General features: G+C 53.2%; 2 protein-coding genes across 2 annotated transcripts in view; one reads left to right on the forward strand and one right to left on the reverse strand.

The window, feature by feature from the left end:
* LOC311166077 (low affinity immunoglobulin gamma Fc region receptor II-like) overlaps positions 1–27507 on the forward strand; it is a gene marked incomplete at its 3' end in the record, with an annotated part of 109411 nt that overhangs the window by 28347 nt on the left and 53557 nt on the right. The window lies entirely within an intron of this gene.
* LOC311166084 (uncharacterized protein) lies at positions 11798–14962 on the reverse strand. The gene is made up of 3 exons (XM_084227561.1): positions 14906–14962; positions 13919–13961; positions 11798–13764 (listed from the first exon to the last, which is right to left on the reverse strand). Exons 2-3 carry the CDS (start codon positions 13938–13940, stop codon positions 12257–12259), a joined length of 1530 nt encoding a protein of 509 aa, XP_084083687.1. The 5' UTR covers positions 13941–13961; positions 14906–14962; the 3' UTR covers positions 11798–12256.

The raw sequence follows: 27507 nt of genomic DNA on the forward strand, positions 1-27507 counted from the left end.
AAGTGCTTTTCCCACAGCTGTGTTTGTGCGCCATGTCAGCTTGTGGGGTATTAGTTTAAAAATGAGCTGTTTAAGAGCAAAGGTTCTCTTCATCTATTTCTGAAATCATCTTCATCTCTGGGAACAGAGGTCTTCTTTTCTCCCTGAGGGCACAGGGTCTCATCACTCTTCTCTCTCTCTGTTCAATCTTCTCATGGGATCACAGATGCTTCAACATTTGCTCACTTTAGCATGGAGGCCTTTGCTGAACAAGTCACCTCCCCATAGTTTTCAATGCATTATACGGAAAAAGAGAGTCTGATGTATTGATTACATCCTTTTCCATAGCTTTACAAGAGGATTCCAGCCCCAAGGTTGAGGCATCTCCTCATCCCTCCCATCTGGGACTCCACTCCCTCCTCACTGACCTCGGTGTTTTCACGTTGCCCCTCTCTGTGCCTGCACTTTGTCCTTTTCTCTCACTCGAGGGAGGATGGAAGCACTGACAGAGTTCATATCTCACCCGGGGCCTGCAGATGGTTCCGTGACCCGGCCGGGCTCGGTCCTTGGGCCGGAGCTGTTTTACCATGGAGGTTTCTGCAGCGGCTGCGCTGGGGCTGTGTCAGGATGGGCCGTGCTGGGGGAGGGCCAGGATCTCAGCAGCCAGGCCAGAACACAGCAGCAGCACGGCCGGGGCCGATGGCTTCTCCTCCCCTGCCCGGGTCAGCCTGGTTACCTCTGTGCCAGCCAGAAGGGAAAGAGACCCTCCGGGGCTTTCTCGTCTTTAACATGTGTCTTCACTGAGCCCTGCACAGTTTCCTTAGTGGTTTAACAGATTGCCACTTCTCAAAGCTAATTACTGATTGGTTTTTTTTTTTGTCAGACATGGAGGAAACTGCTTCTCTTGGAACATCACTTCTGTGATGCAAAACCACCAAACAGCACAGACCACAGAGCTCCATTGTCCATATGTAGTGGTCATGTGCCCAAGGCCTCAAAACCCCTCCTTGGGAGATCTCTGGGCCCTCTCCAAGGTGTTTCCAAATGAAAACATTCAGCCCATAGTCTAAGAAAATCACCAGAGGACAGAGCCAGCCCACCCTGTCTGTCCTGGCTACATTTGTCTGGGAACAATCCTGGGATATATGGAATTTGGGAGGTCAAATTCTAATTTTGGCCATGGTCCCGGGACAAGAAGGCCAATTCTTTTCCATAGGAATGAAGGAACAGAGCCCCTCTGTTTCAGGGGCAGATGAGAGGTGACCACCAGAGGCCAAGGCCAGCCAGAGCTGGCAGGTTTTTTCTGCGAGATACTTTTAAATATAGGATTTTTTAGGGAAAAGTACCAATTTTGGCAATGGGCATCTGAAAAGTCAGACAGTTCTTTTCCACAGCAAGGAAAGCACGGAGCCCCAGTGCTCCAGGAGCTGATGAGAGGCAGCCCTCGACATCCCAACATCAGCCAGACCTGTCAGGTGGCCCCTAGGAGGCCAAGCCAGCCAGACCTGTTCCATGTTCCCTGGGTTCCATGGGGCCCCACAGTGTTCCAGTGGTCCTTGCTTCCAGGAGGCCCTGAGGTGTCATAATGCCCCCTTGGTGACACGAGGTCCTGAAGGGTTGGAATGGTCTCCATGGTTCCATCAGGCCCACAGGGCCATAATGGTCTCTGGGTCCATGAAGCCCTACTGGGTCACAACGGCCCCTTAGTTCCATGGGCTCCAGTGGTGCCACAGTGATCCCCTTGGTTCCACGGGCTCCAGTGGTGCCACAATGATCCCCTGGGTTTCATGAGCTCCAGTGGTGCCACAATGATCCCCTGGGTTCCATGGGCTCCAGTGGTGCCACAATGATCCCCTTGGTTCCGTGGGCTCCAGTGGTGCCACAATGATCCCCTGGGCTCCATGGACTCCATCAGTGCCACAATGATCCCCTTGGTTCCGTGGGCTCCAGTGGTGCCACAATGATCCCCTTGGTTCCGTGGGCTCCAGTGGTGCCACAATGATTCCCTGGGTTCCATGGGCTCCAGTGGTGCCACAATGATCCCCTTGGTTCCATGGGCTCCAGTGGTGCCACAATGATCCCCTTGGTGCCACAGGCTCCAGTGGTGCCACAATGATCCCCTGGGTTCCGTGGGCTCCAGTGGATCCACAATGATCCCCTGGGTTCCATGAGGTCCCCACCGTGTCCCAGTGATCTCCATGGAAAGGAAAGAACCCAGGCCCAGTGTTGCAGGGGCAGCCATCAGAGGCCTAGGCCAGCCAGACCTCTCTGTCCTGGTAGCTTTTGTCTGAAAGCAGCCCTTGGATAGAGGGAATTTGGGAGGTGGAATCCCAGTTTTGGCCGTTTCTGCATAGATAAGAAGGACAGTTCTTTTCCATAGGAAGGAAAGCAGCATGCCCCAGTGTTTGGACAGCAGAGGAGAGGCAGCCCCCAGGAGCCCAAGGGCAGCCAGACTTGTCTGTCCTGGCAGCTTTCACCTGGGAGCAATCTTTGGATGTACAGAGTTTTGGAGGTGGAATCCCAGTTTTGGCCATAGTTAAGATGGATGGTTTTTCCCATAGGAAAGTAAAGCACAAAGTCCAAGTGTTTTGGAAGAAGATGAGAGGTGGCCACCCTCAGGCTAAGCCAGCCAGACCTGTCTCTCCAGGTGCCTTTTGCCTAGGGGCTATCCTTGGACATTGGGCATTTTGGAGGTGGAATCTCAGTTTTGGCAATGGGTGCCTGGACAGGAAGAAGAGTTCTTTTCATTAGGAAGGAAAGCCTCTGTTTCAGAGGCAGATGAGTGCCAGCCCTCAGGAAGCCAAGGCCAGCCAGACTTGTCAGTCCTGGCAGCTTTTGTCTGGGCGCTGCTCGCACACAGGCGCAGCGGTGCTGCAGCAGCTGTCCCGCACACAGGGAGGGCTCGGGAGCCTCCCCGGGGCCACCAGGGAGCGGAGGAGGGAACATGCCCGGGGTCTGCTGTGGAACCCTGGGCTTGGGGGGATCCTTTGGTCTCTTTGATGGAGGAAGGAAGGGGGCAAATGCTATCAAGAGGAGACTGGGATCAGACAGCCCCACGCCAGGCAGCGTTTTCTCCTCTGAGAGCTCCTCTCAGTTGAGAGAGCTGGTGGAGCCTGCAGAGCAACTGAGAGCCGGGAGTGAGGGAAGGGCTGGCTGGGAAGGTGTCAGATAAAGCCCGTGTGGGCATTTCCCATTCCAAGGGGCTCCTGGGGAGACAAAGGAGACAAGAAGGATGTTGCATCTCGCAACATTTCCTTTTTTCTTTCAGTAGCCCTGTTGCAGTCCCTGCATACAAGAGTTTACTTGATCCCTTTGAAGCCAGGCAGCACCAAGAACTTGAACCTTCCTGGAGTCCAGCCCTGCCTGCCTATCATGGAGCAGAGGGAAAAGATGAAGAAACTGGGCAGGGGTTGAGCCAAATTGGCATTTTGCCGCTTCTGATTACCTCCCAGCTTCTGCAGCAGAGCAAAAACCGGATTGCTGCAAACCACTTCCTTTTGTAAAGCACATGCTGACCTTGCTGGAACCTCAGGGCTCTTGAAAGGGCTGCTGCAGTTGGCAACAGGAGCTGTGATTGAATTTTTCACATTGCCTAACCTGCCCTGCTAAATGCCATCAAGCAGCTGAGGAAGGACACAAAAAGATTACTCTGGAGGAAGGGAGGCCAAAAACTTGGAAAAGGAGGAAAGAAATGCTCCAATGATGACAATGACCAAAAGCTTGGAAAAGGAGGAAAGAAATGCTCCAATGATGACAATGACCAAAAAAACCCCAAATGAATTTATTTTGACAGAAATGAAAACCAGCCGCCCTCCAGCCCTCCCAGCCTGGCAGGCCGAGCGGTGCCGGTCCCATGGCATGAGGTGCTGGCAGCCTGCGGAGAGAAACCAGAGAGCCACGGTCACTCCAGCAGGCTCCTGTCCCCCTGTCCCGCCATGGCCTGTGCTGGGCCAGGCTGCTGGCTGTGCCCAGAGCCCAAACCTCCCGACCCATTCTCTGTTTTTAGAGAAGGGCAGCGTGGCAGCCCACATTCCACCTCCTCCGCTTAAGCACGGCACAGCAACCTCCTCAGCAGCTGCAAGAGCGGGATGCCCGCGTGCCCGCTGCCGCCTGCCCGGAGCCCTTCTGCCAGCCGAGCTGTGGAGCTGGGTGCCCACCTCTGGAGAGCTGCTGCCAGGAGAGGAGCCGATCCCACACCAGGTCCTCGTCCTTCTGGAAGGGGCTGTCCCCGCAGACCGTGGCCCCTGGGGTAGCGCTGGCACTGGACGCGCTCCACGGACGCTGCAGGCGCTTCCTCATTCCGGTCCGGGCACCAGGTGTAATCTTCCTGAGAAAAACAGAGAACAACTGCATGCAAGTCAATTCAAAACCAAGACCTGGAAACAAGAAAAAGCACAAAGCCTGTCAGCATTTCAAGGGCCTGAAGAGGGTCTGACCACTCCATGCAAGAATTAAACCCGTCCACGGTTGGGGAAAATCCTCACCTTTCCAACCCGAAAATCCACCCCTTCCTCAAGGGCCTGCAAAGCAGACCAGCTGGGGCAAGGCTTCCGAACCCGTCCCCCTCCTCTGCCACCCCCAATCCATATGGGTGGATGCTTTTGTCAGGTTGGCTGCCCCCGCCTCAACCCGTGCCAGGCTGGCTGGCAGAAGCTGTCAGCAAGGCCAGCAGCTGGCTCCCCTTCCACAACATCTGTCCCCTGTCCCATCAAAAAACAGCTTGGCGGCTGGTGGAAAAATTAATATTCCCCAGTGTCACCGAGTGAGGAACCTCCGGCGCGTGGCCAGGCCGAGCCCTGCCCTGCCTGGAAGCACCAGCATCCCCCACCCCTGCGCCAGCTGGGGACTCATCCTGATTTCATCGGGGTGCAGAGCGTGTCCTCCAGGCAGGGGCTGCAGCCAAAGCCAATCGGCTCTGCCCCGCCAGCGGCCAGCTCCAGCATGGTGCTCCCAGCTCCACGTCGGGCTCCAGAAGAACACGCCAGCTGTGCCTCGGCTTGCGGCGACATCACGATGCCACTGAACTGCAGGGGGATGTTTCCCCTGTCCCAGGCCGTGGTGCCTTCACCCCACTGCCAACACTTCTCCAATAGGACGGGCAGCACGGAGCCGCTCCCTCCACAGCTCGCCGGGCACCAGTGGAAGCATCTCCTCAGCTGTGCTCTCTCCTCCGCGCCGCGGCCGCAGGGAAACGCTCCGGGCTTTTCTCCCAGTGCCATGAGATGCGTGCCGCTGGTGCTTGCTGGGCTCCTGGATCTACTGTGCACAGGGATGCATCTCTGCTGTCTCCTGGGCCAGGCAGGGCTCCTGCAGCCAAGAATGCTCACAAAGGTCCTCCACTGTCTGAGGGGTCCATGCATAAACACCACCTGACGAGGTGCTGGCACTCTGCCGAGAGAAACCAGGAACCGCCGCTCAGCAGGACAAGACTCCTGTCCATGCTCTCCCACATTCCACAGTGCTCAGGCCACATCAGGAGTGCACAGAGCTGCACCCAAAAGCTTCCCATCGATCCTCTCTTCTGGAGGACACCAGCACAGAGACACAGGTGCCACCTCCTCCAGCTAAGCCCAGGAGATCCACCTCCTCACCAGCTGCAAGAGCAGGATGCTTATGTGCCTGCTGCCCCTCCCAAACCCGTTCTTCCCCTCATGCCTTGAAGGCACATCCCCACCTTGAGACACCCGGGCCGGGAAGAAGAGCAGGCCCTGGACGATGTTCTCCTTGGTGTGGTAAGGAAGGTGCCCGCAGACCAGCTCATAGAGCAGGATGCCCAGGGACCAGATGGTGGCTGGCTGGCCATGGTAGCAGCCAAAGAGGATCCACTCGGGTGGGCTCTACTCCGGCGTTCCTATGGGACACGGGCGCAGCTCATCAGGCCCATGCTGCTCCCTCCCTCCTTCCCTCCCTCCCAGCCAGCTCCCGTTCCACAACAGCCAGCCCCTGCCCCGCCAGAAAGCAACTTGGCTGCAGCTGGCTGAGGAAGGATTTCCCCTCCTTCCTTCTCTCCCTCTTCCCCCTCTGCCAGCAAAGGGGGAACTTCTGCCTCCCGGCTGGGCCCGGCTTTGGGCTCACCAGACATCTGGGTGTAGAACGTGTCCTGCAGGATCATGCCGCACCCGAAGTCGATGAGCTTCGCCTCGCCCGTAGCCAGGCCGACGAGGAGGTTCTCGGCCTTGATGTCGCGGTGCAGGATGCCGCGGCTGCTGCAGTGCCGCACGGCCTCCCGCACCTGGCGGAACAGCCGCCGCGCCACGGGCTCCGTCAGGAAGCGCCGCTCGTGCAGGAAGCACCAGAGGTGCTGACAGCGCTCCGGGCGCTCCATGACCAGCGCGAAGCCCTCGGGCACCAAGAACCAGTCCCGGAGCCGCACGACGCCACGGAAGCCGGGCCGTGACACCATCCACAGCAGCGCCAGCTCCAGAGGCACAAGGGCGCCGTTCTGCTGCGGGGGGATGGCGATGCTGTCAGCGGGGCCGATGCTGCGCCGCGCCTCGGGCACCCCCTGCCCGGCCCAGTCGCGGCTCACCATTGCCCGGGGCGCGGCGCAGCCTCCGCTCACTCCCCGCTCACTCCACGCTCGCTGCCCTTGCAGCGTTCCGGCTGCCGCCCAGCCGGGCCTCTCCTTCACCCCGCCCGGCACGCCCGGCTGGCTCCTCCCGCTGGCCCCGCTCACACACCAGCCGCGCCGACTCCTAGATGCAGTCCCGGGACACTCGCTTGACGGCCACCTGCGAGCCAAGGCGAGCGGCGGCCTGAGCTCGTCGCCCGCCGCCCGCTGCACCCCTCCCACCCAGCCCCGCCTCCTACCGGGGCGCCGTCGGCCAGCCGGAGCGGGGAAGCTGCCGGCCACGCTGTCGGCCGCGGGGCGGGAGCCGAGTGGCAGCGGGGCGGCTGCGGGCGGAACCTCGGCAGGGGCTTCGTTCGGGGCCGGGGCTGGGCCAGAGTCCGCGCCAGGCGGAGCCAAAAGACCGTGCTGCTCCGCCAGCACCAGAGCGAGCGGCTCTTCAGCGGCCCCACAGCCGGTACGGAGAGAGCCCGGCCAAGGCGGATCCGAGACGGGCTGGGCAGGGGCGGGCACGGGGTGGCCCCACCGAGGGGCGCCTTGCGGAACGCGGCATCAGCCGGCCTGGGAGAGGCCAAACATGGACAGGAGTAGAGTGAGTGTGAGAGTGAGAAGGGGATGGGAAGCGAGTGGAAAGTCGAGCGGAAAACCGATCAAGAGAAGCGCTGCTGCTGCTGCTGCTGCTGCTGCTGCTGCTGCTGCTGCTGTGGAGCCGCCGGAGCTCGCGGCCATTCCTCCGTTGCCACCACGAACCCAACGGAGGAGCCGCCGTGCGCCCCAAGGAACGAAAGAGAGAAACAAACAAATCACACCCCAAAGTTATTCCTATTCGAGAAGTAACCAAAGAAAACAATGTCGCAAGAATGAAGAGTGTTGGCTTCTAGCTTCTTTCTTCTTTGCATGAGACGAAGCATTTCATGGGGAAGAATTGCCTCTTCTGAAAATTTTGCCAGAGTGGACAGGAGCAGAGCATTTAATTTTCAAGGAGAAAAGGGAAATCGTGTCAGTAATGTCATCTCTTTTCATCCTCTGTTGACACAGTTGCAGGCTGCCAAAAGACATGGTCTGCAGTGTGGAACTTGGGGCCAAGTTTCTTTTTCTGCCAGAGGATGAGGAGGGGAAGTATCCCAGAATCATGGAATTGTGGCATGGCTTGGCTTGGAAGGGATCTGAAAAATCCCATGGCTGCAAACCCCCTGCTGTGGCTGGGGACCCCTTGCACCAGACCGGCTTGTCTAGAGCTCCGTGCAGCCGGCCTTGGACCCTGTCAGGGATGGGACATGCACACCTTCTCTGGGCAACCTGTTCCAGTAGAGTCTTTTTTCTGAAGCCCTTACCTAAACCTAATCTGTCTCCATTTGGATCCATTCTCCCTTGTCCTGTCCTTGCCTGCCCTCGTACAAAGTCCCTGTCCAGCTTTCTCGTCGGTTGCCCTCAGGTACTGGAAGGCCACAGCTGGATCAAGGCTGGGTCTCTTTGCCAGGCTGAAGAAGCTGAGCTGTGTCAGCCTTTCCTTGCAGGAGAGGAGCTGCAGCCCTCGCACCATCTCGGTGTCCCTCCTGGGCCCTGCTGCAGCGTGTCTACGTCCTTGCCGTCCGTGCCGGGGAGCCCGGCAGAGGCAGAGGCAGCACTGCAGGTGCAGGCTCAGCGGCGGGGAGGAGACACGGCCCTGGCAGCAGCTCCGGGAGCAGCGATTGGCGATGGGCCGCCCACCCTGCAGAAAGCCGGGGCCCTTGTGCCTGCCCTTGTGCCCGGGGCGTCTTTCCCTGCCGCTCGCCCGCCCGCCCGCTCGGGGGAAATGCGCCCTGTGCCGCCCCTCAGTGCCGCCCCTCGCTGCTGCCCCGGGGGCTCCCCGGCGCCAGCTGGAGCGTCCCAGGCCTCGGCCTCACCCTGCTCAGCCCAAGGCCCTGGAGAAACAGATCCAAACACCCAGCCAGAAAGTGCCCGAGGATTCCAAGGTCAATCTTTTGTCACCAGCACAGCCTTGCTTTCAGAGTCTGGGCAGGATTAGAAGATCACCAGGAGAAAAGAGCATGAACAAATTCTGCCTTGGCACCACCTCAGGGTATAGGGGTACCAGTTGTTGGTTTCACTGGCTCTGGACTGAAGGCACTTGAGACAGTAATTCATGTTCGGACTCAAATGTTTATTATTTCTTATCAGTAGAACAGTCTCATTACTGTGAGTTCAGCAGCTTTTCTTTAGAAGGCACAAAATGGCTAACAATCTCTTGTTCCAAGGTCTTTTAAGACTAAACTATGCAATTAACAACTGACACCTAGATTATTTTCCTTTTTAAGCCAATAACGGCTCCCAAAGAGCCTGCAATGAGGAGTTTCTGCCCAATTACAAAAAGCTACTCATACCCATGAAGAAGGAAGAAGAAACATGAAGAAATCCAGGACACCCTGTGCCCTCCACCTTGCTTCCATCCACAACATACTAAAGATCCCAAAGCCTAAATTTTTCAGAGTGGACCAAGGCCCAGTAATTGGCGGGGATAAGAATGGACTAAAACCACACCAAGGAACCTGCATGCTTTAAAAAGGCAGATCCAAGGTGGAGCCATGCTAAAAAATTCTTGGAACATGTAAAATAGTTTGGGGAAAAAGTTTACTATGCATGAGGGTCTATGAATATGCAACAGGCTGATATAAGGGGAAAGGTATTTCAGGGGATCCCTGAAGGTAACAGGGTGCTCCTGGCTGAGTGCCAAGATGCACCCGGCCGTAATAACCTTTGCTCCATGGTCCTGGTCTCCCATTGTCCTTTTAATTTTTTCATTTTTCATGGGAGGGAGTTTTGAAGAGCCACAAGTGGCTAATCTGCCTGCAATAAGGACCATTCCATGGGCTCTTGCCAACTTTCCTGACACATTTTCTGCAGCTCATGGAGGGTGAAGCCCTGGAGGCTCCTTAGGGGTGGGTATGGACGATTGCAGGCAGCGCCTTGATGCCCTGGATCAGCGGTGCCCCCGCCTGGGAACCCCCACATTTTCCAGTTTCTGTGAAGCTGCCTGCGAAAAACACGTTCACTGGAAATGACTACAAACATGCTGGGATATACTGGGAGTATCTGTAACCATACTGGGGGGACTAGAACCACACTGGGAACAACTGGGACCATGCTGGGGGCACTGGCATCAGACTGGGAGTGTCTGGGAGTGTGGGAGCAACTGGGAATAGACTGCAAGTCACTGGGATCATATTGGAGTGGCTACAATCACACTGGGATTATAGTGGGTGTGAATGGATCCTGACTGGGGCTTACTGGGAGCTACTGGGACCATGCTGGGAGGAAATTGTGGACTGGGATATATACTGGGAGTGTCTGGAACCATACTGGGGGGACTGGAACCACACTGGGAACAACTGAGATTATGCTGGTGTCAACTGGGACCACTCTTGGGGCAAGTGAATCGATGCTGGAGGCAACTGGGCATGACTGGGACCCTGCTGGGAGAGACTGGGACTATTTGAGGGGCAACTGGGATCATAATGGGAGAAACTGGGAACATCTGGAATTATGCTTGGAGCAACTGGGATCACACTTGAATCACACTTGAAGTAGCTGGGTCCATGCTGGGTAAGACTGGGGTCACACTGAGGGTGACTGGAATCATACTGGGATTGACTGGGAGCAGCTGTGAGCAACTGGCTGAAATAAACTGGGAAAAAGTGGGAGTGTCTGGGAGCATGCTGGGGGTGACTGGGATATACTGGGGGTGACTGGTATATACTGGGAGAGACAGGGAGTCTCTGGGATCACACTGGAGGCTACTGGGGTGAGGCTGGCATTGACAGGGAGAAACTGGGATCATACTGGGGGCCCCGGGGTCAGACTGGGAGTGACTGGGATCATGCTGGGAGTGGCTACAATCATACTGGGATTAGAGTGGGTGTGACTGGACCCTGACTGGGGGTAACTGGGAGCTACCAGGCCCTACTGGGAGCCAACTGGGAACATAATGAGAGGTAATGGGAGCAACTGGGATAAAACTGGGGGCAAGTTAACCACGCTGAGGTAACTGGGAGTGCCTGGCAATGACTGGTAGAATGTTCAGGGGAACTGGGATATACTGGAAGTGTCTGAAACCATATGGGTGGTGACTGGGACCAAACTGGGAGCAACTGGGAATGTGCTGGGGGAACTGGGAACAAACTGGGGGCAATTGGGAGTGACTGGGGCCCTGCTGGGAGAGACTGGGATCATACTGGGAGTGACTTGGGCAACTGGGAGAACTGGGAACATGCTGGATGAAAGTGGGAGGAACTGGAAGCAACTGGGACCTTGCTGGGGGCAAATTGCATCATCATAGGAAATGACTGGGAGTGACTGGGCTCGTACTCGGAATGACTGGGCTCATACTGGGAGCAGCCACTGCCGGCACCGGCTCCCCCGAGCCCCCTTCCCAGCCATCCCGCCCCTCAGCCCCAGCACCCCCCATTGCTGGGGTCCCGGCAATCCCAGGGGTCCCCCCCATCTCGGGGTCCCCGCTTTGCCCTTCTGGGGCTCTCCTCTCTCTAGACTCCGCTCAGGGAAGTCGCGGGTCTCCCAAGGCTCCCTAAAACCGGTGTCCCCCCGCTGGTGCCACTGCTCCCTCGCGGTCCCCACGTGGCCCTGGCAGAGCCAGGAAGCCCAACCCCCACTGCGGGGGGGACCCGCATCCCCCCGATCCCCGCCGGGGCTCTGCCCCCACCCACACCAGGACCCCCCAAAAACACCTCCCAGGGACCGCCAATGTCCCCCCGTGAGCCATCTGCAGCTCGGTTTTGGAGCCCTGCCAGCTCCAAACATCCACCATAAAAAAACCCCAAACCCAGGCACCCCCCGGCAGATTTGGGCCCAGCTGCCCCTCCCCGGGCACCTGCGGGATGGGGGCGATGCTCCCGGGGCTGCGGCCACTCCAGGGTTCCCTCTGCCCTGCTCCAGCTGTTTCCTGCTGCCGCTTGGCCTCTTCCTCCCTCCCTCCTCTTCCTCCACCATTCCCCAAGGCTGAACCATGAGGGGAAAGGGGGCGAGGAAAGGGCCGAACTGTGAAGGGAAAGGGGGGGGGAAAGGGCGGGAACCGTGAGGGGAAAGGGGCGGGGAAAGGGCGGAACCATGAGGGGAAAAGGGGCGGGGAAGGGGCGGGAACTGTGAGGGGGAAGGGGCGGGCTCAGGCCAAGGGCGGGAACTGTGAGGGGACACTCTGGAAGGAAACACTCTGCAAACAGAAGTACAACGGACTGAACATGAATGGGAAAGAAATCAGTAAGTCTGAGAATTTAATTTGCTATCAAATACATCCGAGACAGCCAGCCCCACACAATCCCCATGCCACCCCGCCAAATTGGGATCCCACTTCTCCCAGTCTCCTCCCAACCCCATCTTGGCCTGGTGGCTGTGGAATCGAGTGAGTTTGGTGTGGGATTGAGTTTGTGGTGGAAACAAGAAATTTGAGCTGGTGTGGAGCCTTTATGGGTTAAAAATCAGTTGTTTTCAGTGGGATTTGAGTGGTTTTGAGGTCACAGATCCATCCCTCTTAACTTTTGGAGTGAAAAGAAATGGAGAAGAAACATTAAGGTCAAACCAAAAGGAAAACCAGCCAGGTGTGTTCCCAACATGGATCACAGGGAATGTGGGTCACCAGGGCTGTTCCCAAAGTAGCTCCTCCAGTGGGGGATGGAGCTGGAGCCTCTTCCCGCACTCGGGGCACTCGCAGGGCTTCCCTTACCGGTGCCTCCGTTGGTGTTTCTTCAAGTTAGAGCTGCTGGAGAAGCTCTTCCCACACTGGGGACACTCGTAGGGCCTCTCCCCAGTGTGGATGCGCTGGTGGGTGATGAGGTTGGAGTTCTGCCTGAATCCTTTCCTGCAGTCGGGGCATTGGAAGGGCTTTTCCTCTGAGTGAATCTGATAGTGCCGGAGGAGTTTGGAGCTGCTCGTAAACCCCTTCCCACACTCGGAACACTTGTAGGGCCTTTCCCTGGTGTGGGTGCTCTGGTGCCTGAGCAGGGTACAATGGTGGCTGAAGCTCTTCCCACATTCCCCACACTCATAATGTCTCTCAGCAGTGTGGGTCCTCTGGTGCTTGATCAAGTCAGAGCTCCACCTGAAGCTCTTCCCGCATTCCCCACACTCGTAGGGCCTCTCCCCAGTGTGGATCCTCTGGTGGCCGATCAGGTGGGAGTTTAGTCTGAAGCTCTTCCCGCATTCCCCACACTCGTAGGGCTTCTCTCCAGTGTGGATGCGCTGGTGTTGGATGAGGTTGGAGTTCTGCCTGAATCCCTTCCCGCAGTTGGGGCAGCGGAAGGGCCTCTCCTCTGTGTGAATCCTCTGGTGCAAGAGGAGATGGGAGGTTGTCTGGAACCTCTTCCCACACTCCCCACACTCATGTGGCCGTTCCCCAGTGTGGCTGCTCTGGTGCTTGATCAGGGTGGAGCGCTGGGTGAAGCTCTTCCCACACTGCCCACACTCATAGGGCCGTTCCCCAGTGTGGATGCGCCGGTGCAGGATCAAGCTCTCTTTCTGTCCAAAGCTCTTCCCACATTCCCCACACTCATAGGGCTTTTCCCCATTATGGATCACCTGGTGCCTGATCAGATGCGTGCTAGACCTGAACCTCTGTCCACACTCCCCACACTCATATGGCCTCTCCCCAGTGTGGATCATCTGATGCTTGATCAGGTCGGAGCTCCACCTGAAGCTCTTCTCACATTCCCCACACTTGTACGGCCTCTCTCCAGTGTGAGTCCTCTGGTGCTGGATCAGGTGGTAGCTCCGGCTGAAGCTCTTCCCACACTCCCCACACTCATAGGGCCGTTCCCCAGTGTGGGTCCTGTGGTGCTGGATGAAGTTGGAGCTCCACCTGAATCTCTTCCCACACTCCCCACACTCGTACGGCCGTTCCCCAGTGTGGATCATCTGATGTTCGATGAGCTTGTAGTTCCACCTGAAGCTCTTCCCACACTCCCCACACACGTGGAACTTCTCCCCATCATGGAGCTGCTCATGCAGCACCAGCTCTGAGCTCTGGCTCCAACTCCGGCCGCCTTCCCGGCCCAGGCTGGCTCTTTCCCCCTCACATCCCCATCTGCGTTTGCAGCCCCTCCTCGTGTGGGATCTCCGGGGCTTTTTCTCCCCGTTGGGTTCCTGCACAGTGGAGCCGCTCAAAACGGCCTCTTCCACCAGGTTCTGCTGCGGGGATTTGTCCTCCCTGCTCTCCATGCTCAGCTCCTGCTCTGGGGGAGGAAGGACAAGGACAGGATGGGATTTGCCTCCATGCCACAGGCAAGGGGAAGGAGATCCCCCCAGGGCTGTCCTGCAGCCAGGGGCCATGCTGGGCTGGGAGATGGAGCAGCACAGAGGGGAAAGGGGCACTGACTTCCTCCTCACCTGCCTCAGTGTCCCGGGACATCTGCCAATGGAAAATCCTGGCCTGGGGAAAACAAGGGATGAACACAGTGAGTTTGAAGGTCCCTCTGCCCAAGTCCATCTCTACAAGTCACCGGCCATCTGGGCTCCAGAAAAACCTCCCAAACAACAAGATTCAGCCCTGAAAAAGCCTCCCAGGAGTTCCCCATCCCTGGTCCCTCCTCTTTGGTGTTCAGGGGTTCCCCCCTGTCCCAGCTGCTGGGGCTCACACTTGGATTGGGGGTCCCCCTTCTCCTCGGTGCCCGCCCTGCCCAGGCTGCTGGCAGTCCCAGCAATCCCGAAAGCTCCCCGCTCTTCGCTCTCCCCATTTTGGGATGCTGGGGCTGTTTGGGCTCCCGGGCTCCCTTCTCCCCTCATTCTCTGCTCTGGGCTGCAGCGGCTCCAAGGAGTCCCCCCTGCCCCTCTCCAGGCTCCTCAGGCTCCCGCCCATGGCGGCGCTCCCCCCTCTCTGGGCTTCCCACTGTGAAATACAAAGCTGTGTTTCATGTCAGGTACATACAGGCAACATGTGTATTTTTGATTGCAATATGTGTGGAAACCGACCATGAGACAGGTGTAAGGACAAATTCTAATAATAACTGAGAAAAGTAAAGCATGGAAGACGGCCTTTGAACCTATCCTTTGTTTGCAATTAACCTTTATAAGTCTTAAGTCGATTTACAAACATTTAAATTAAAGCTTTAAGGATGTTGGGGTTTTTTGACAAGAATTTTCTGCTTGTAGTTAAGCCTTAAAGAGTTTTGCAATAATAACCTTTTGAAGTATAATTTTAGAACATTTCTTGTAGTAAGGATCTTTGAAACTAAAGCTTTAGAATGTATAAAAAGGAAACATGCCGCTTGAGAAAGCAAGATGAACATCAACTCAAGGATTAATAGGCTCAACCAAGGGAAGCTGGACAACACTGTTATGAGATTTATAGCCCTTGCAATCAAAAGTTGGACCCACATCTGGAGACTTGACCTCAACATCTGGGAGACTTCTTCCTTTGTTCGGAAATCTGACCACCACCACCTGGGATACTCCTTTTTCTGGGATACATCCTGAGAAAAACTAAATCACGATAGTGTATAGAATTGTGATGGAAAAATTGGGAATTGAAACTGCTGATGAGTAAAAATTGGGAATAGAAACTGCTGAGAAAGCTTATGAGTACCCCTATAAATACCTGTGAGCCCCAACTATCGGTCTGCAGTTGGAGGGAAAACTTCCCCCACTGTACCCAGTGCTGTATTGCTCACACTTTACCATAATAATTAATAAATTGATTGTTGCTTGAATATTGGCCTAGTCAAGCTTCTTATTTATAACAAAGCCCACCCTAACCCTGCCCAGGCTGGCCCCAAATGCCCCCGAGGGGCCGAGCCTGAGGCCCGGCCCGGGATGGGCTCCGGGTTCGCTCCGCGCCCTCCGCACTCGCTCCGGGGAGTTTTGGCCGCGGCCCTGGGCGGGACTGGGAGGGACCAGGGAGGGCTGGGCAGGGCTGGGGCATCTGGGGCTGCTGGGGCTGGGGAGTCTGGGGCAATTACTGGGGTTTGGAGAGAGTGATTTAGTTTGGGGGAGTTGGGGATTTTGGGGGTTTTGTGCATTTTGGGGGGTTTTATTGGCTCTTTGTGGGAGGTGTCATTTCGGGGGATTTGTGGAGGTTTATTGAAATTTTTTGGGGTTTGTTTTGGAAGGGATTAATTGGATTTTTTGGGATTATCTGGAATTCTATGGGTCTTTTAGGGATTTTTAGGGGATTTTGGATGTGTGGTCCAGTTTTATTGGAATTGTGGGGGTATTTAGTAGGATTCTTTGGGGGTTTGGGTATTTTTGGAACTTTTGGGGATTTTTGTACAGATTTGGGGGGAGGTTGTTGGCTTTTTTGGGTGTTGCCAGGATTTCTTTCAGTCTTGGGGGGGATTTTGTGAGACTTTTAATGGTTTTGGGAACATCTTTTCAGGGATTTGTGGGGTTTAATCGAGATTTTTGGGATTTGTTAGGATTTCAAAAGCTTTTGCGGGGTTTTATTGGGATTCTAGGGTGTTCTAAGAGGACTTTTTGAGATTTAATTGGGATGTTGTGGGTTTATTGGGATTTTGGTGCCTCTCAGCCCTTTTCCATATGTGGGGATAACCCCAAAGGCCCCTCAGACAACCCAAGGGCCCCAAAAATTCCACTAATAGCCCTCAAACCCCCCTAAAAATTACAATAAGACCATTGAAAACCCCAGAGAATCCCACTAAATCCCTGTGGAACCCTTTAAAATTTAAAAAAACTCCCAAAAATTCCAATAAATCCCCTCCACTGAAACCCCCTGCAAAACCCCAATAAAATCCCTCAAAATCCAAAACCCCTCAAATCCACAAACCCTCCCCCCAGCCCAATAATTCTCCCCAAACCAAATAACACCTCCCTAAACAACAAAATCCCTCACAGCCCAAAAAAGCCACCCCCAAATCCCCAAAAACCCTCCCAAAATGCCCAAAACTCCCCCAAAATCCCCCCAGACTCACTGGGGCCATCTGGGATCAGGGGGCACTGGCCCGTGGAACAGGAGTCACTTCAGAGGGCCCTCGGAGCTTTTTGGGGAGGGGGTGTTGGGAGTTTTTTGCAGGAAAATGGACATATACAGCATATGCACAATCCAGCCTACATAGAAACTGGGTAAGGTCACCATGCCCTTGAAGGACACGAAAGGAGAAGAACACGCTCAAAAGCAGACAGTTCAGGATGCAAAGGCAGACAAGAAAACCTCAGCGAGACACATGAAGAAGGAAGACTAACTAAAATTAACTAAAATATTAAAATGGATGCGTAAAAAGGATTTAACCAATCATGTATTAGCTTGAGGCGTGAACAATAGAGAACGGTATAAAAATGGCTTGCTTTTTGTACTAAATTGGCTTCACTTGATCATATTGATCATGGCGTGATGTCCCGTTACTGTTCCTCCACAAAGGGGCTCCCCAAAACCCGGGACCTCAGTTCAGAGTGGGCCTGGGACCCCCCGGGACCCCCAAATCTCCCCCAGGACCCCTCCAGGAACCCCGAAAATCCCCAGAGCCCCCCAGGTTGGCCCAGGACACCCTGAGACCCCCCCCAGACCCTTCCCAAGACCCCACCCAGGACTCTGCCAGGACCCTCCAGACCCCTCCCCAAACCCAGCTCAGGCTCCCCCAGCCCCTCCCCAGATACCCCCAGGACCTCTCCCCAAAACCCCCCCAGACCCTCTCCCAAAACCCTTCCAGACCTCCCAAAGCCCCTTCCCTAAACCTCCAAAACCCTCCCAGGACACCCTCAGGACCCCCCAGAGCCCTCCCCAAACTCCCCCAGGACCATCCCAACACCCCCAGACCCTCCCCACACCTTCCTACGACCCCTCCCTAAAATCCCCCCAGACCCTCCCACGACCCCCCCTCGAGACCCCTCTTAGGACCCATCCACACCCCCCAGGTCCCCCCGCAATGCCCCAGGACCCTCCCCAGACCCCCCCAAACCCCCGGACCCCTCCCCAAAGCCCCCCCAGAACCCCCGATCCCGTCTCGGGCCCCTCCCGCACCTGTCCCGAGCCCGGCGGGTCCCGGCGGCGGCGGGGAAGGGGCCGCCGCTTCCGGCTCGCCTCTGATTGGCCCGAGCGGCGCGGGGAAGGCGGGCGTTGCTGAGGAGAATCGCGCAGTGATTGGTTGGTTTGGGAGATGCAGCGCGGTCATTGGTTGAATCGGGGCAGGGCGCGTCGCTATTGGTCGGAAGCCCACGTACGCGGCGGAGGCGGTAGTTTGTGAGGGGAGAGCGACAGAGGAGAAACTGAGGTGCGGCCCGGGGAAAACTGGGGCGGGGGGGTTTAGGGCGGGTCTGAGGCGGGTTTGAAGAGAAACGGGAGATTTTTGGGAGCATTGACGGGAAATCGGGGGGTGTGCTGTGGGTTTGGGGGGAATGAGGGGGTGTGAGGGGCCTTTGGGGGATTGAGGGGGTTTTAGGGAAGTTTGGGGGAAGCTTGAGAGGGTCTGGAGCGTTCTCAGGTGGGTTTAGGGGGTTCTGAGGGGATTTTTGGGGGATTGTGAGAGGAACTGTGGGGTTGTGAGGGCCTCTGGGGGTTCTGAGGTGACTCTAGGGGAATTTGGGGGAGTCTTAGGGGATTTCATAGGGTTTGGGGGGATTGAGGGGTCTGAGGGGGATTTGGGGCAGTCTGATGGATTTGGAGGGGGTCTCAGGTAGATCTGGGGTGAATTTTGGGGAGAACAGGGCGGGTCTGATAGTCCTGGGGAGGTTTTGGGCGTCTTGGGGAGGGGTCTGGGGTCCGGAGTGGTCCGGGGCCAACCTTGGGGGGGCTCTGGGGGTCCTGGGTGAGATTTGGGGGTCCCGGGGGGCCCCAGGCCCACCCTGAACCGGGGTCTGGCGGTTTTGGGGGGAGGGGGCACAGCAGGTGTTCCCCCCTGGGTTTTGGGAGGGGTCTGCCATGGTGCCCCCTCCCCAAAAAGCTCTGAGGGCCCCCTGAAGTGGCTCCTGTTCCCCCGGCCGGAGCCCCCTGATCCAGGACTCACCCCCAGTGAGTCTGGGGGTATTTGCGAGACTTTTTGGTGGCATTTTGGGAGGGTTTTTGGGGATTTGGGGGTGGCTTTTTGGGGGTGGCTTTTTTGGGCTGTGGGGGATTTTGTTGTTTAGGGGGGAATTATTGGCTTTTTGGGGAGAATTATTATGTTTTTGAGGAGAATTATTGGGTTTTGGAGGGGGGGTTGTGGATTTCTGGGGTTTTGGATTTTGAGGGATTTTATTGGGGTTTTGCAGGGGTTTTTTTGGGGGGGACCGGATTTATTGAAATTTTTTGGAGTTTTTTTTAAGTTTTGGTGGGTTCCACCGGAATTTTGTGGGATTCTCTGGGGTTTTGGTGGCCACAGGGGCGAGCTGCTGGTGCTCTGCTGGGTGTTCAGCCCAGAGCAGGTTTAGGCAGGGCCAAAGAAAAGGGAAAAAATCACAGTCCAGGGAACTTCTTTGCCTCAGCTAGCTAAACTAACTAAAGCAAAGGAGAGCTCTGTCCTGCTGTCTGTCTGTCCGCAGACAACACAGTCCAGAGCAGGAATGTGGAGGAGGGAGTGCAGTGCCTGAAAACAAACTGCAGCTTCTCCTCTCCCCCTTTCACTCTCTGGAACAAGGCTTAAAGGTGCAAAACTTATTATTCAGCATAAACAGAACAAGGCGATTGGGGATAAAAGCATCATATGGTCAACCTAGGACAGTCAGAAAATCCCAGTAAAACCCCCAAAATCCACAAAGCCCCCCAAAATTCCCCAACTCCCCCAACCCCAATCACTCTCTCCAAACCCCAGTAATTGACCCAAACTCCCAACAGACTCCCCAGCCCCAGCAGCCCCAGATGCCCCAGCCCTGCCCAGCCCTCCCTGGTCCCTCCCAGTCCCGCCCGGGCCCGTCCGGGGCCGCGGCCAAAACTCCCCGGAGCGAGCCCGGAGCCCATCCCGGGCCGGGCCTCAGGCTCGGCCCCTCGGGGGCATTTGGGGCCAGCCTGGGCAGGGTCAGGGTGGGCTCCGGTCCCTGGCAGGGATTCCCAGCCTTTCCGGGGGCAGTTTAGGCCCCTTTGGCTGATTTTGGGCCGAATCTGGTGGGTTTGAGGGGGGATTTGAGATCCCTTTGGCTGATTTGAAGCCCATATGGGTGAATGTAATCCTCTGTGAGAGATTTTAGGTCCCTTTGTTTGGTGATTGTGAAAAACGCCAATCACTTCTTTTGAAAATTTTAAAGGTTTAATAGTAATAAAATGGTTATAGAAATAGCAACACAGTTAGAGTAATAATAATTTGGACAACTTGAATTAGGACAATATGAGACAACAAAAACAAAGAGTTACTGACATCTGGGTACCTTTTTTTGGGCAGCACAAGCCCGAAAAAGGACACCCGATAACAAAGGATTAACCCTTAAAGACAACAGCCTGTTGCATATTCATACACTTCATACATGAGGCATAAATTCCATTCAAACAAAGGATTCGCTCTGGTCATCCTCACCTTCTTCCTCCTAATCCTAACAGCGCCTTCCAGGCGGGAAGAAGTTCCGTTTCTTCTGATAAGAGGGCAATAAATTATTTTTCTCTGAAAGATTGAGGTGTCCTGTGGCTGCAAGCTCGCTGCAATTCCTTTCTTTAAAAAAAATATCTTACATAGCATAGTTTCTATTTTAACATTTTGTTATAACCCAAAACTATGTTTAACACACTATTTAAAAGAAATAATACAGCATTACTTTCTAATACAACACATATAATGTTCATTTTAATATTTGCGAAAAGCCAATCATATAATATGCACTTTTCACAGTAATTTTGGGCCAATTTGAGTAGTTTTTTTTGCTTCTTTGTGTAATTTTAGGTCAAACCAAGTCATTTAGGATGACTTTCGGTTTTCTTCTGTTGCTTGCAGGCTGGTTTGGGTAATTTTAGGTCAATTTAGGTGACTTTTGGCAAAACCAGATAGATTTTAGGCTCCTTTGGGAGATTTTAGCCCAAAGCAGGTACTTTCAGGGTGGATTTGAAGCGCATTGCAGAGATTTAACAGAGATTTTAGGCCATATTGTGGGGTTTAAACCAGTTTGGGCACTTCCAGGCACTTTTGGTTGGATTTTAGACCCATCAGGATACTTTTAATCCTGTTTGGCTGATTTTCGGCCAAACCTGGTGGATTTTGGCTGCATTTGAGGCCCTTTTGGGTGATTTTAAACCAAACCCGGCCCTTTGAGGCCCGCGCGTCCCCTTGGCCCCGCCCCTTTCCCCTCACGGTTCCCGCCCTTTCCCCGCCCCCTTTCCCTCACGGTTCCGCCCTTTCTCCGCCCCCTTTCCCCTCACGGTTCCGCCCTTGGCCCCGCCCCTTTCCCCTCATGGTTCCCGCCCTTTCCCCGCCCCTTTTCCCTCACGGTTCCGCCTTTGGCCCCGCCCCTTTCCCCTCACGGTTGCCGCTTTTGGCCCCGCCCCTTTCCCCTCACGGTTCCCGCCCTTTCCCCCGCTTCCTTTCCCCTCACGGTTCGGCCTCCGGTAATAGGGGAGGAGGAGGAGGAGGGAGGGAGGAAGAGGCCGAGCAGCCGCAGGAAACAGGTGGAGCAGGGGAGAGGGAACCCTGGCGTGGCCGCAGCCCCGGGAGCATCGCCCCCATCCCGCAGGTGCCCGGGGAGGAGGAGCTGGGCCCAAATCTGCCGGGGGGTGCCTGTTTTTCGCGGGCAGCTTCACAGAAACTGGAAAACGTGGGGGTTCCCAGGCGGCGGCACCGCTGATCCAGGGCATCGAGGCGCTGCCTGCAATCGTCCATACCCGCCCCTAAGGAGCCTCCAGGGCTTCACCCTCCATGAGCTGCAGCAGACCTGTCGGGAAAGTTGACAAGAGCCCTTGGAATGGTCCTTGTTGCAGGCAGATTGGCCACTTGTAGCTCTTCAGAACTCCCTCCCGTGAAAACCAAAAAAATTTAACCATTCCTAAATGTGAAAAACACGTTCACTCTCCTGTGAAAATGTAAAAGGTTTAATAAAGGACAGTGGGAGACCAGGACCATGGAGCAAAGGTTATTACGGCCGGGTGCACCTTGGCACTCAGCCAGGAGCACCCTGTTATCTTCTGGGATGCCCTGAAATACCTTTGCCCTTACATCAGCCTGTTGCATATTCATAGACCCTCATGCATATCCATAAACCAGTTTACATATTCCAGCAACTGTTCTACATGGTCCCTCCTCGGGTCTGCCTTTTCAGAGCATGTGTGTTTCTTGGCTGTGCTTTTGGCTCCTTCTCTTTATCACCTCCAGTTTTTGGGCCTTGGTCCCCTCTGCCCTCAGACAGTGAGTGCTGATGGTTGGCAGATCTGTACAGGTGTCCTCATCCTGTGTGCATTGGATGTTATCCCATCCCAGCAGGCATTTTAACACAAGCATACTTCTATCAGCTATTTCACTATGTCTAAGCTTAATTAACAACAGAAATAAAAACTATATCTTTAGTACAAAGTTTTTTAGTACAAAGTCCTTTTTTCCCTCCCATTTTTCCTTCCTTTCCCCCATTTTTTCCTTATTTTCCCCCTTCCCCCCCCCCCCCCCATTTTTTCCCTTTTCATTTTTCCTTTTTTCCTCTTCTTTTCCTTTTAATTTTTCCTTTTTTCCTCTTTTTTCCCCCCACTCACAAACCACCCCCACCCAAACCCCTCACGGGACCCAGACAAAACCACAACACTTCCATCAGGAAAAACAAACAAAAACCACTTTAAAAGCAACAAAATCCCACCATTCCCCATCCCACAAAGGAACTCAATCCCAAAATTCCAGGATTTTGAAGGAAAATAAACCTGGAAAAATCCATCCAAACTTGGCTGAACACCTTTTTCCTTCAGCAACTCAGCGAAATCCAGCAGGGAACTCTCATCCGGAGTCTGAAGCAAAAAAAAATATTTATTTGTGAATTACTTCCAAAATTCTTCTGAAATCCCAGCCGAGCTTCTCATTTCCATAGTGAAATTGAAGTTTTTTTTTTTTTTTTGTATCCCTGAGTTCCAGCTTTTTTAAAATGTGGGAGGGGGAAATAAGGGGAAAAGGAGGAAAAAAGGAACAAGTTTTTTAAAGAAGGAAAAATGAGGGGAAAAAGGAGGAAAATAAGGAAAAGAAGGGAGGGGAGAAAAAGGGGGAAAATGGGAAAATGGAAAAGTAAAAGGGGGGGAAATGGGAAAAAAGGCAAAATGGGGGAAAAAGGAGGAAAAAAGAAAAGAATGTAAAGGGAAAAATGGGGGCAAAAGGAAGGAAGGAAAATGGGGGGAAGGAAAATGATTTCATTTCAGATAATCCTCGTGAGGGCGTGATTTGAGAGCTCCATTTGAACATGCTTTGCCCATTGACACTGAAATGCTTCAGGCTGGGCCAACGCAGAATCGTGACCTGACTAAATTCAGGCACGGGGCTGTCAAACCCTCCCTCCACTCGATGAAATCAACAGCTGAACTTGTCTTCACTCTTATTGGGTCTCGGTGCCGCCTTCTGAAATACTTTCCCGAGCTGATCAGTTGCAAGCATTTCCATTTCATGGCTTCACATATTCCACTGCTGAGCAGCAGAGGTGTTGGACAGGAGACTGCTGGTCCGCCAAGCACAGAAACTCATCCCCAAACAGAAAAGCGGTCCAGGAGGAATTTAGGAGTTTTTATAATAAAAAATACATTACTCAAGGTGACAGGGTGACACATACACAATCAAACCATACCTGAGGGGGGTGTTTTTCTTCCGTGAAAAGGGGAGTTTTTCTCTGGTGGAAAAGCCAGAGTACAGTTGAGTGCAGGAGAGCCCTCTGAAAATGGGGCACTGCTTATACTTCCTAGACTATAAATTCCTCCCTGAATACAGCTTGATGAAAACTCACCCTTCAGAAAAGGGGTAAAAAAAATTAAAAAAAAAATCATCAAACCCACAGAGCATTATTTTCATAATGGAACCTGTGGCTAACACATCTCTATAAAATTGTTCTAACTCAAATGCTTCACATGGCAGCACTGGGAAGGACTAATCCTTTACAATGACAATCTCGAGTTTAGCTTAAACATTCCAGTTGCAGCTCTTCAGGTGGGCCTTCTGCCTCCACATAGGGAAAAGAGCAATGGGCACAAACTGCCACTCCATGCCAGCCAGGACTATTTTATCCACTACACTTAAGAACTATGAGAAACGTAAATGGGGAATTAATGCCATCATCTCTGTGTCCAGTCAAGTGTTTAACCTAAATTTCTTACTCATATCACTGCAGATAAAAGTCAGCCACTATTTCTATTCTCATGTAATCCAATCTACTTAATTCAGCAGTAGATACAAAAGTGTTTCTCTTTAAGAAAAGAGAATGACCTTGCTTAAGACTATCATGCAAATAAACTAAAAAGCCCCCAACAAACCCCAAAAACCAACAAGCAAAAAACAACAACAAAAAACCCCAGACCAAAGCCCACCCCCTCACCCACCCATCAGGGCTGGCACTATAATTATATTGCAGGAATTCTTTACCAGGTCACCTTTTGTTTTTAAGCTACACTATCCTAGTGTAGGTCGGTTTTTCCCGTGCACTTCCAACTACCAGCCACATGAAAATGCATCCCCTGAAGCACCTCGGCTACGGCACGTGGGGATAAGGTTCATCGTGTTTAATTTAAACAATGGCCATTTCGTTCTGGGTTCTAATCAATGTCTGTTCATCTGAAAACCCTGGCCAATGGCAAAGGAAAAGGCAGACTTGGCACTGCGCTTCAAAGATCCACAAGTCCTTCCTGTCCCCATAAATGAGCCCGGGAGATTTAAAGGAAATCTAATTATAGCACACATTCATACGTGAACATATCAACTGCTATTGTAGGCAACAATTCAGGGATTTAAACAAGACTCTTTTGTAGACACATTTTATGGGGGAAAAAAGGTTTTAACATGCTTTCAGCAAGTCTTTTGTATGTTTTAATTCCTACTCCCTTTTCATAACAAAGTTAAAACGTCATTCCCGATACAAAAGAAGAGCAGCATAACAAAATCATTGGAAATAATAAAAAGTCAGTAATATATTCTTTCAGGACTTCTGTTCACATATTTTTTTCACAATTTGAAGGCAAAACCCCCCCAAGTTTTAGTCTAGCTCCTACTCTCCCATAAAGTACTTCCTACCCAGCCTACAGAACAGGCTGCTCACCAAACCAGATGTGTCCAGGGGGCCTCTGCCCCCGACTGGAGATAATTCTGTGGAACAAGGCACTCCAAGTGGCTGACCACAACATGGACTGTGCAGAGAGGGGAACAAAGATGAAGGTTCACTGCCATCCTCTCCTGGAAACAGCTTTTTTCTGACAAATGCAGCAATCAGCTTTTCCTCAGACTCATCCTCTTGTTCATCAGTTCTGAAATATTTACCTAGATATGTGGGGGGAAAATTGTTTCCAATATGAATGCAGGAAAAAAAAATACATTCCATTACAGAGACATATATAATTAAATTAAAACATTTAATCTAATTTACCACTCTGTTTAGGCACCTATCCCAAAGAATTGCTTGTCATCCCTGCAAAAAGTCACCTCTGTCTGCTATGGATCATTCCACTTCTGCCTATCATCCCTTAATACTGAAGTCTGAATTTAATAAAAATAAAAACTACTGGCTTCTCTATACTTATTGATCTTTCTCCAGAACTGCACTATTCCTCACATCTGAGGCGTCACACAGGGATTATTTTACTGCCCAAACCTAGACTCTTTCGCATCTCCCATATGCTTTGATGGCCTTCATGGTGCATCCAGAGGCAAACCAGATTAGACTTGAAGAAAAGTACAAGCAGTTAGCTGTTAACAGTAGGAAAGCATAAACTAAAACTCATTAAAATAGACTCGGGTTTACCAGATTATTTCAGATTTTCTTCTCTTGTTCTATTCTAGTTGGATATTCCCCATAGGAGAAACTTTTCATCAACTCCCAAATGATGTATTGATGGAAGCATTTGTTAAGACAAAAACCAAAGGCAATAAATCTGTGCTGCTGGCCCACAGTCATGGTTCGGAATTTCAGCGCTGGGATAGGAGCCTGCAGCCAAAATGCTCTGAGCTGGCTGTACCCCCTGTTCCCCCCTGTGAACTGCAGGGCCAGGCCCTTCCAGTGCCCTCGCCTGAGAAGGTGGCAGCAATTGCTTGATGCAGCACTTCTGATCAGACAGTTCCTTTGGATCCTGCCTCCTCACTCTGCAGTCACGGCTTTTCTGCCACCACACCACTTCCAGTAGCCACCGTGGTGTCAGGCACAGTAAAGCCAGAGGTACAGCACAGCCTCACTCGGGGCAAGGTCGGGCTTTGAGACACCTGGCTGGCATCTGCACCAGCAGCTCTGGTAAGACCAATGACTGCTCTGTCTGTGTGTCTGGGAGAGGCACAGGCTGTCTGGAATCACAGAGCATCCTGAGCTGGAAGGGACACGCAGGGACCGCGCAGGTCCAGCTGCTGGCCCTGCACAGGACCTCCCCAGAGTGGCCCCGTGTCCCTCGGAGCAATGGCCAAACGCTTCTGTAACTATGCCCGGCTGGTGCTGAGAGCACAGCCCTGGGGAGCCTCTCCCAGTGCCCCACCGCCCTGGGACAGCCGCGCCAAAGCTCCCCTGACACCGCCTCGGGCCGTTCCCTCGGCTCCTGGCAGCGCCACCAGAGAAAAGAGAGCCCTGCCTGCCCCTCGCCTTCCCCTGGGAGGGAACTGCCAAAGGCAACGAGGTCCCCACCAACCCCTGCAGGCAGAACGATTTCCAGCCATGCAGCAATTGTTGGTTTAGAACACATAAAACTTTCATGCATACATTTAGTTTGACAGGAAACTTTTAACAGATATGTGTGCTTGGCAGAAAGATTTTTGAATGTTGAAGAAGGAATAGAAATGAAAGCAAGTTTTGATATAGAAGAAAAGAATTGCTGAGCCAGTCTTACTGGGTAACTAAGAAGGCAAAGGGTATGTTAGTTACAAGGGGTTTTTATGGCTTAGAGCAAAGGATAAACCCACCCCAAACAGAAGATATTTTTACCAAGCAAAAAGATTCCACAGGCAAACAAGGTTGTCGATGTTGTAAGTAGAAAAAAGGTCTCAGAATTTTCCACTGCAAGAAAACTGAAAAACAACTTCTAGCTTAAACTGTAATGTACTAACTTTTAGTGATTGGAGAATAATAACATGAATATGGAAAATACAGGAGTTATGACAGGCTATAGGTAAAAGCAAAGGTGCAGATTGGTTCTTCTGTGTTAAGATGCTCAGCAAAGAAGAGTATATAATGCACTGTAAGCAAAGCTAAAGGGTCTCCAGGCTTGTCTGCAGCTGGAGCTGACAGCTGTAGGCACAGGCACTGCCACCCACAACCCTGGGCTGCTGTAACATCTTGGATAAAATAAACTGCATTTTGGAGAGATGCCTGGAGTCCCAGATCTCTCATTCAGGCTCTAATGGGAGAGAGACACACAGACGGCAGCAACCCCGTGCTGTGCTGGCAGTTTTCACTCCTTGCTGCACTCTTGGCAACAAAAGGGTAAGGAAAGATATGGGCAATGTTATGGATACATATTATAATATGGGCTTTTCACAGATATGAAAATGGATTTTAAATATGTGTTGTTAAAGCAGTTTGATATCAAGATATAGTTTTTATTTCTGTTGTTAATTAAGCTCAGTGAAATAGCTGCTTGTGTTAAAATGCCTGCTGGGATGGGATAACATCCAATGCACACAGGATGAGGACACCTGTACAGATCTGCCAACCATCAGCACTCACTGTCTGAGGGCAGAGGGGACCAAGGACCAAAACTGGAGGTGATAAAGAGAAGGAGCCAAAAGCACAGCCAAGAAACACACATGCTCTGAAAAGGCAGACCCGAAGAGGGGCCATGTAGAACAGTTGCTGAATATGTAAACTGGTTTATGGCTATGCATGAGGGTCTATGAATATGCAACAGGCTGATGTAAGGGCAAAGGTATTTCAGGGGGATCCCCGAAGGTAACAGGGTGCTCCTGGCTGAGTGCCAAGGTGCACCCGGCCATAAT

Source organism: Fringilla coelebs, assembly GCF_963513975.1.
Source record: "Fringilla coelebs genome assembly, contig: SCAFFOLD_49, whole genome shotgun sequence".
NCBI classification, from domain to species: domain Eukaryota; kingdom Metazoa; phylum Chordata; class Aves; order Passeriformes; family Fringillidae; genus Fringilla; species Fringilla coelebs.

What these genes read in the sequence shown, in the direction of transcription:
- LOC311166084 (XM_084227561.1), bottom strand. Translation starts at nt 13,940, where the DNA reads ATGTCCCGGGACACTGAGGCAG. An exon ending in GTCCCGGGACACTGAGGCAG is followed by an intron (nt 13,765 to 13,918) that starts GTGAGGAGGAAG and finishes TTCCTCCCCCAG; the next exon opens with AGCAGGAGCTGAGCATGGAG.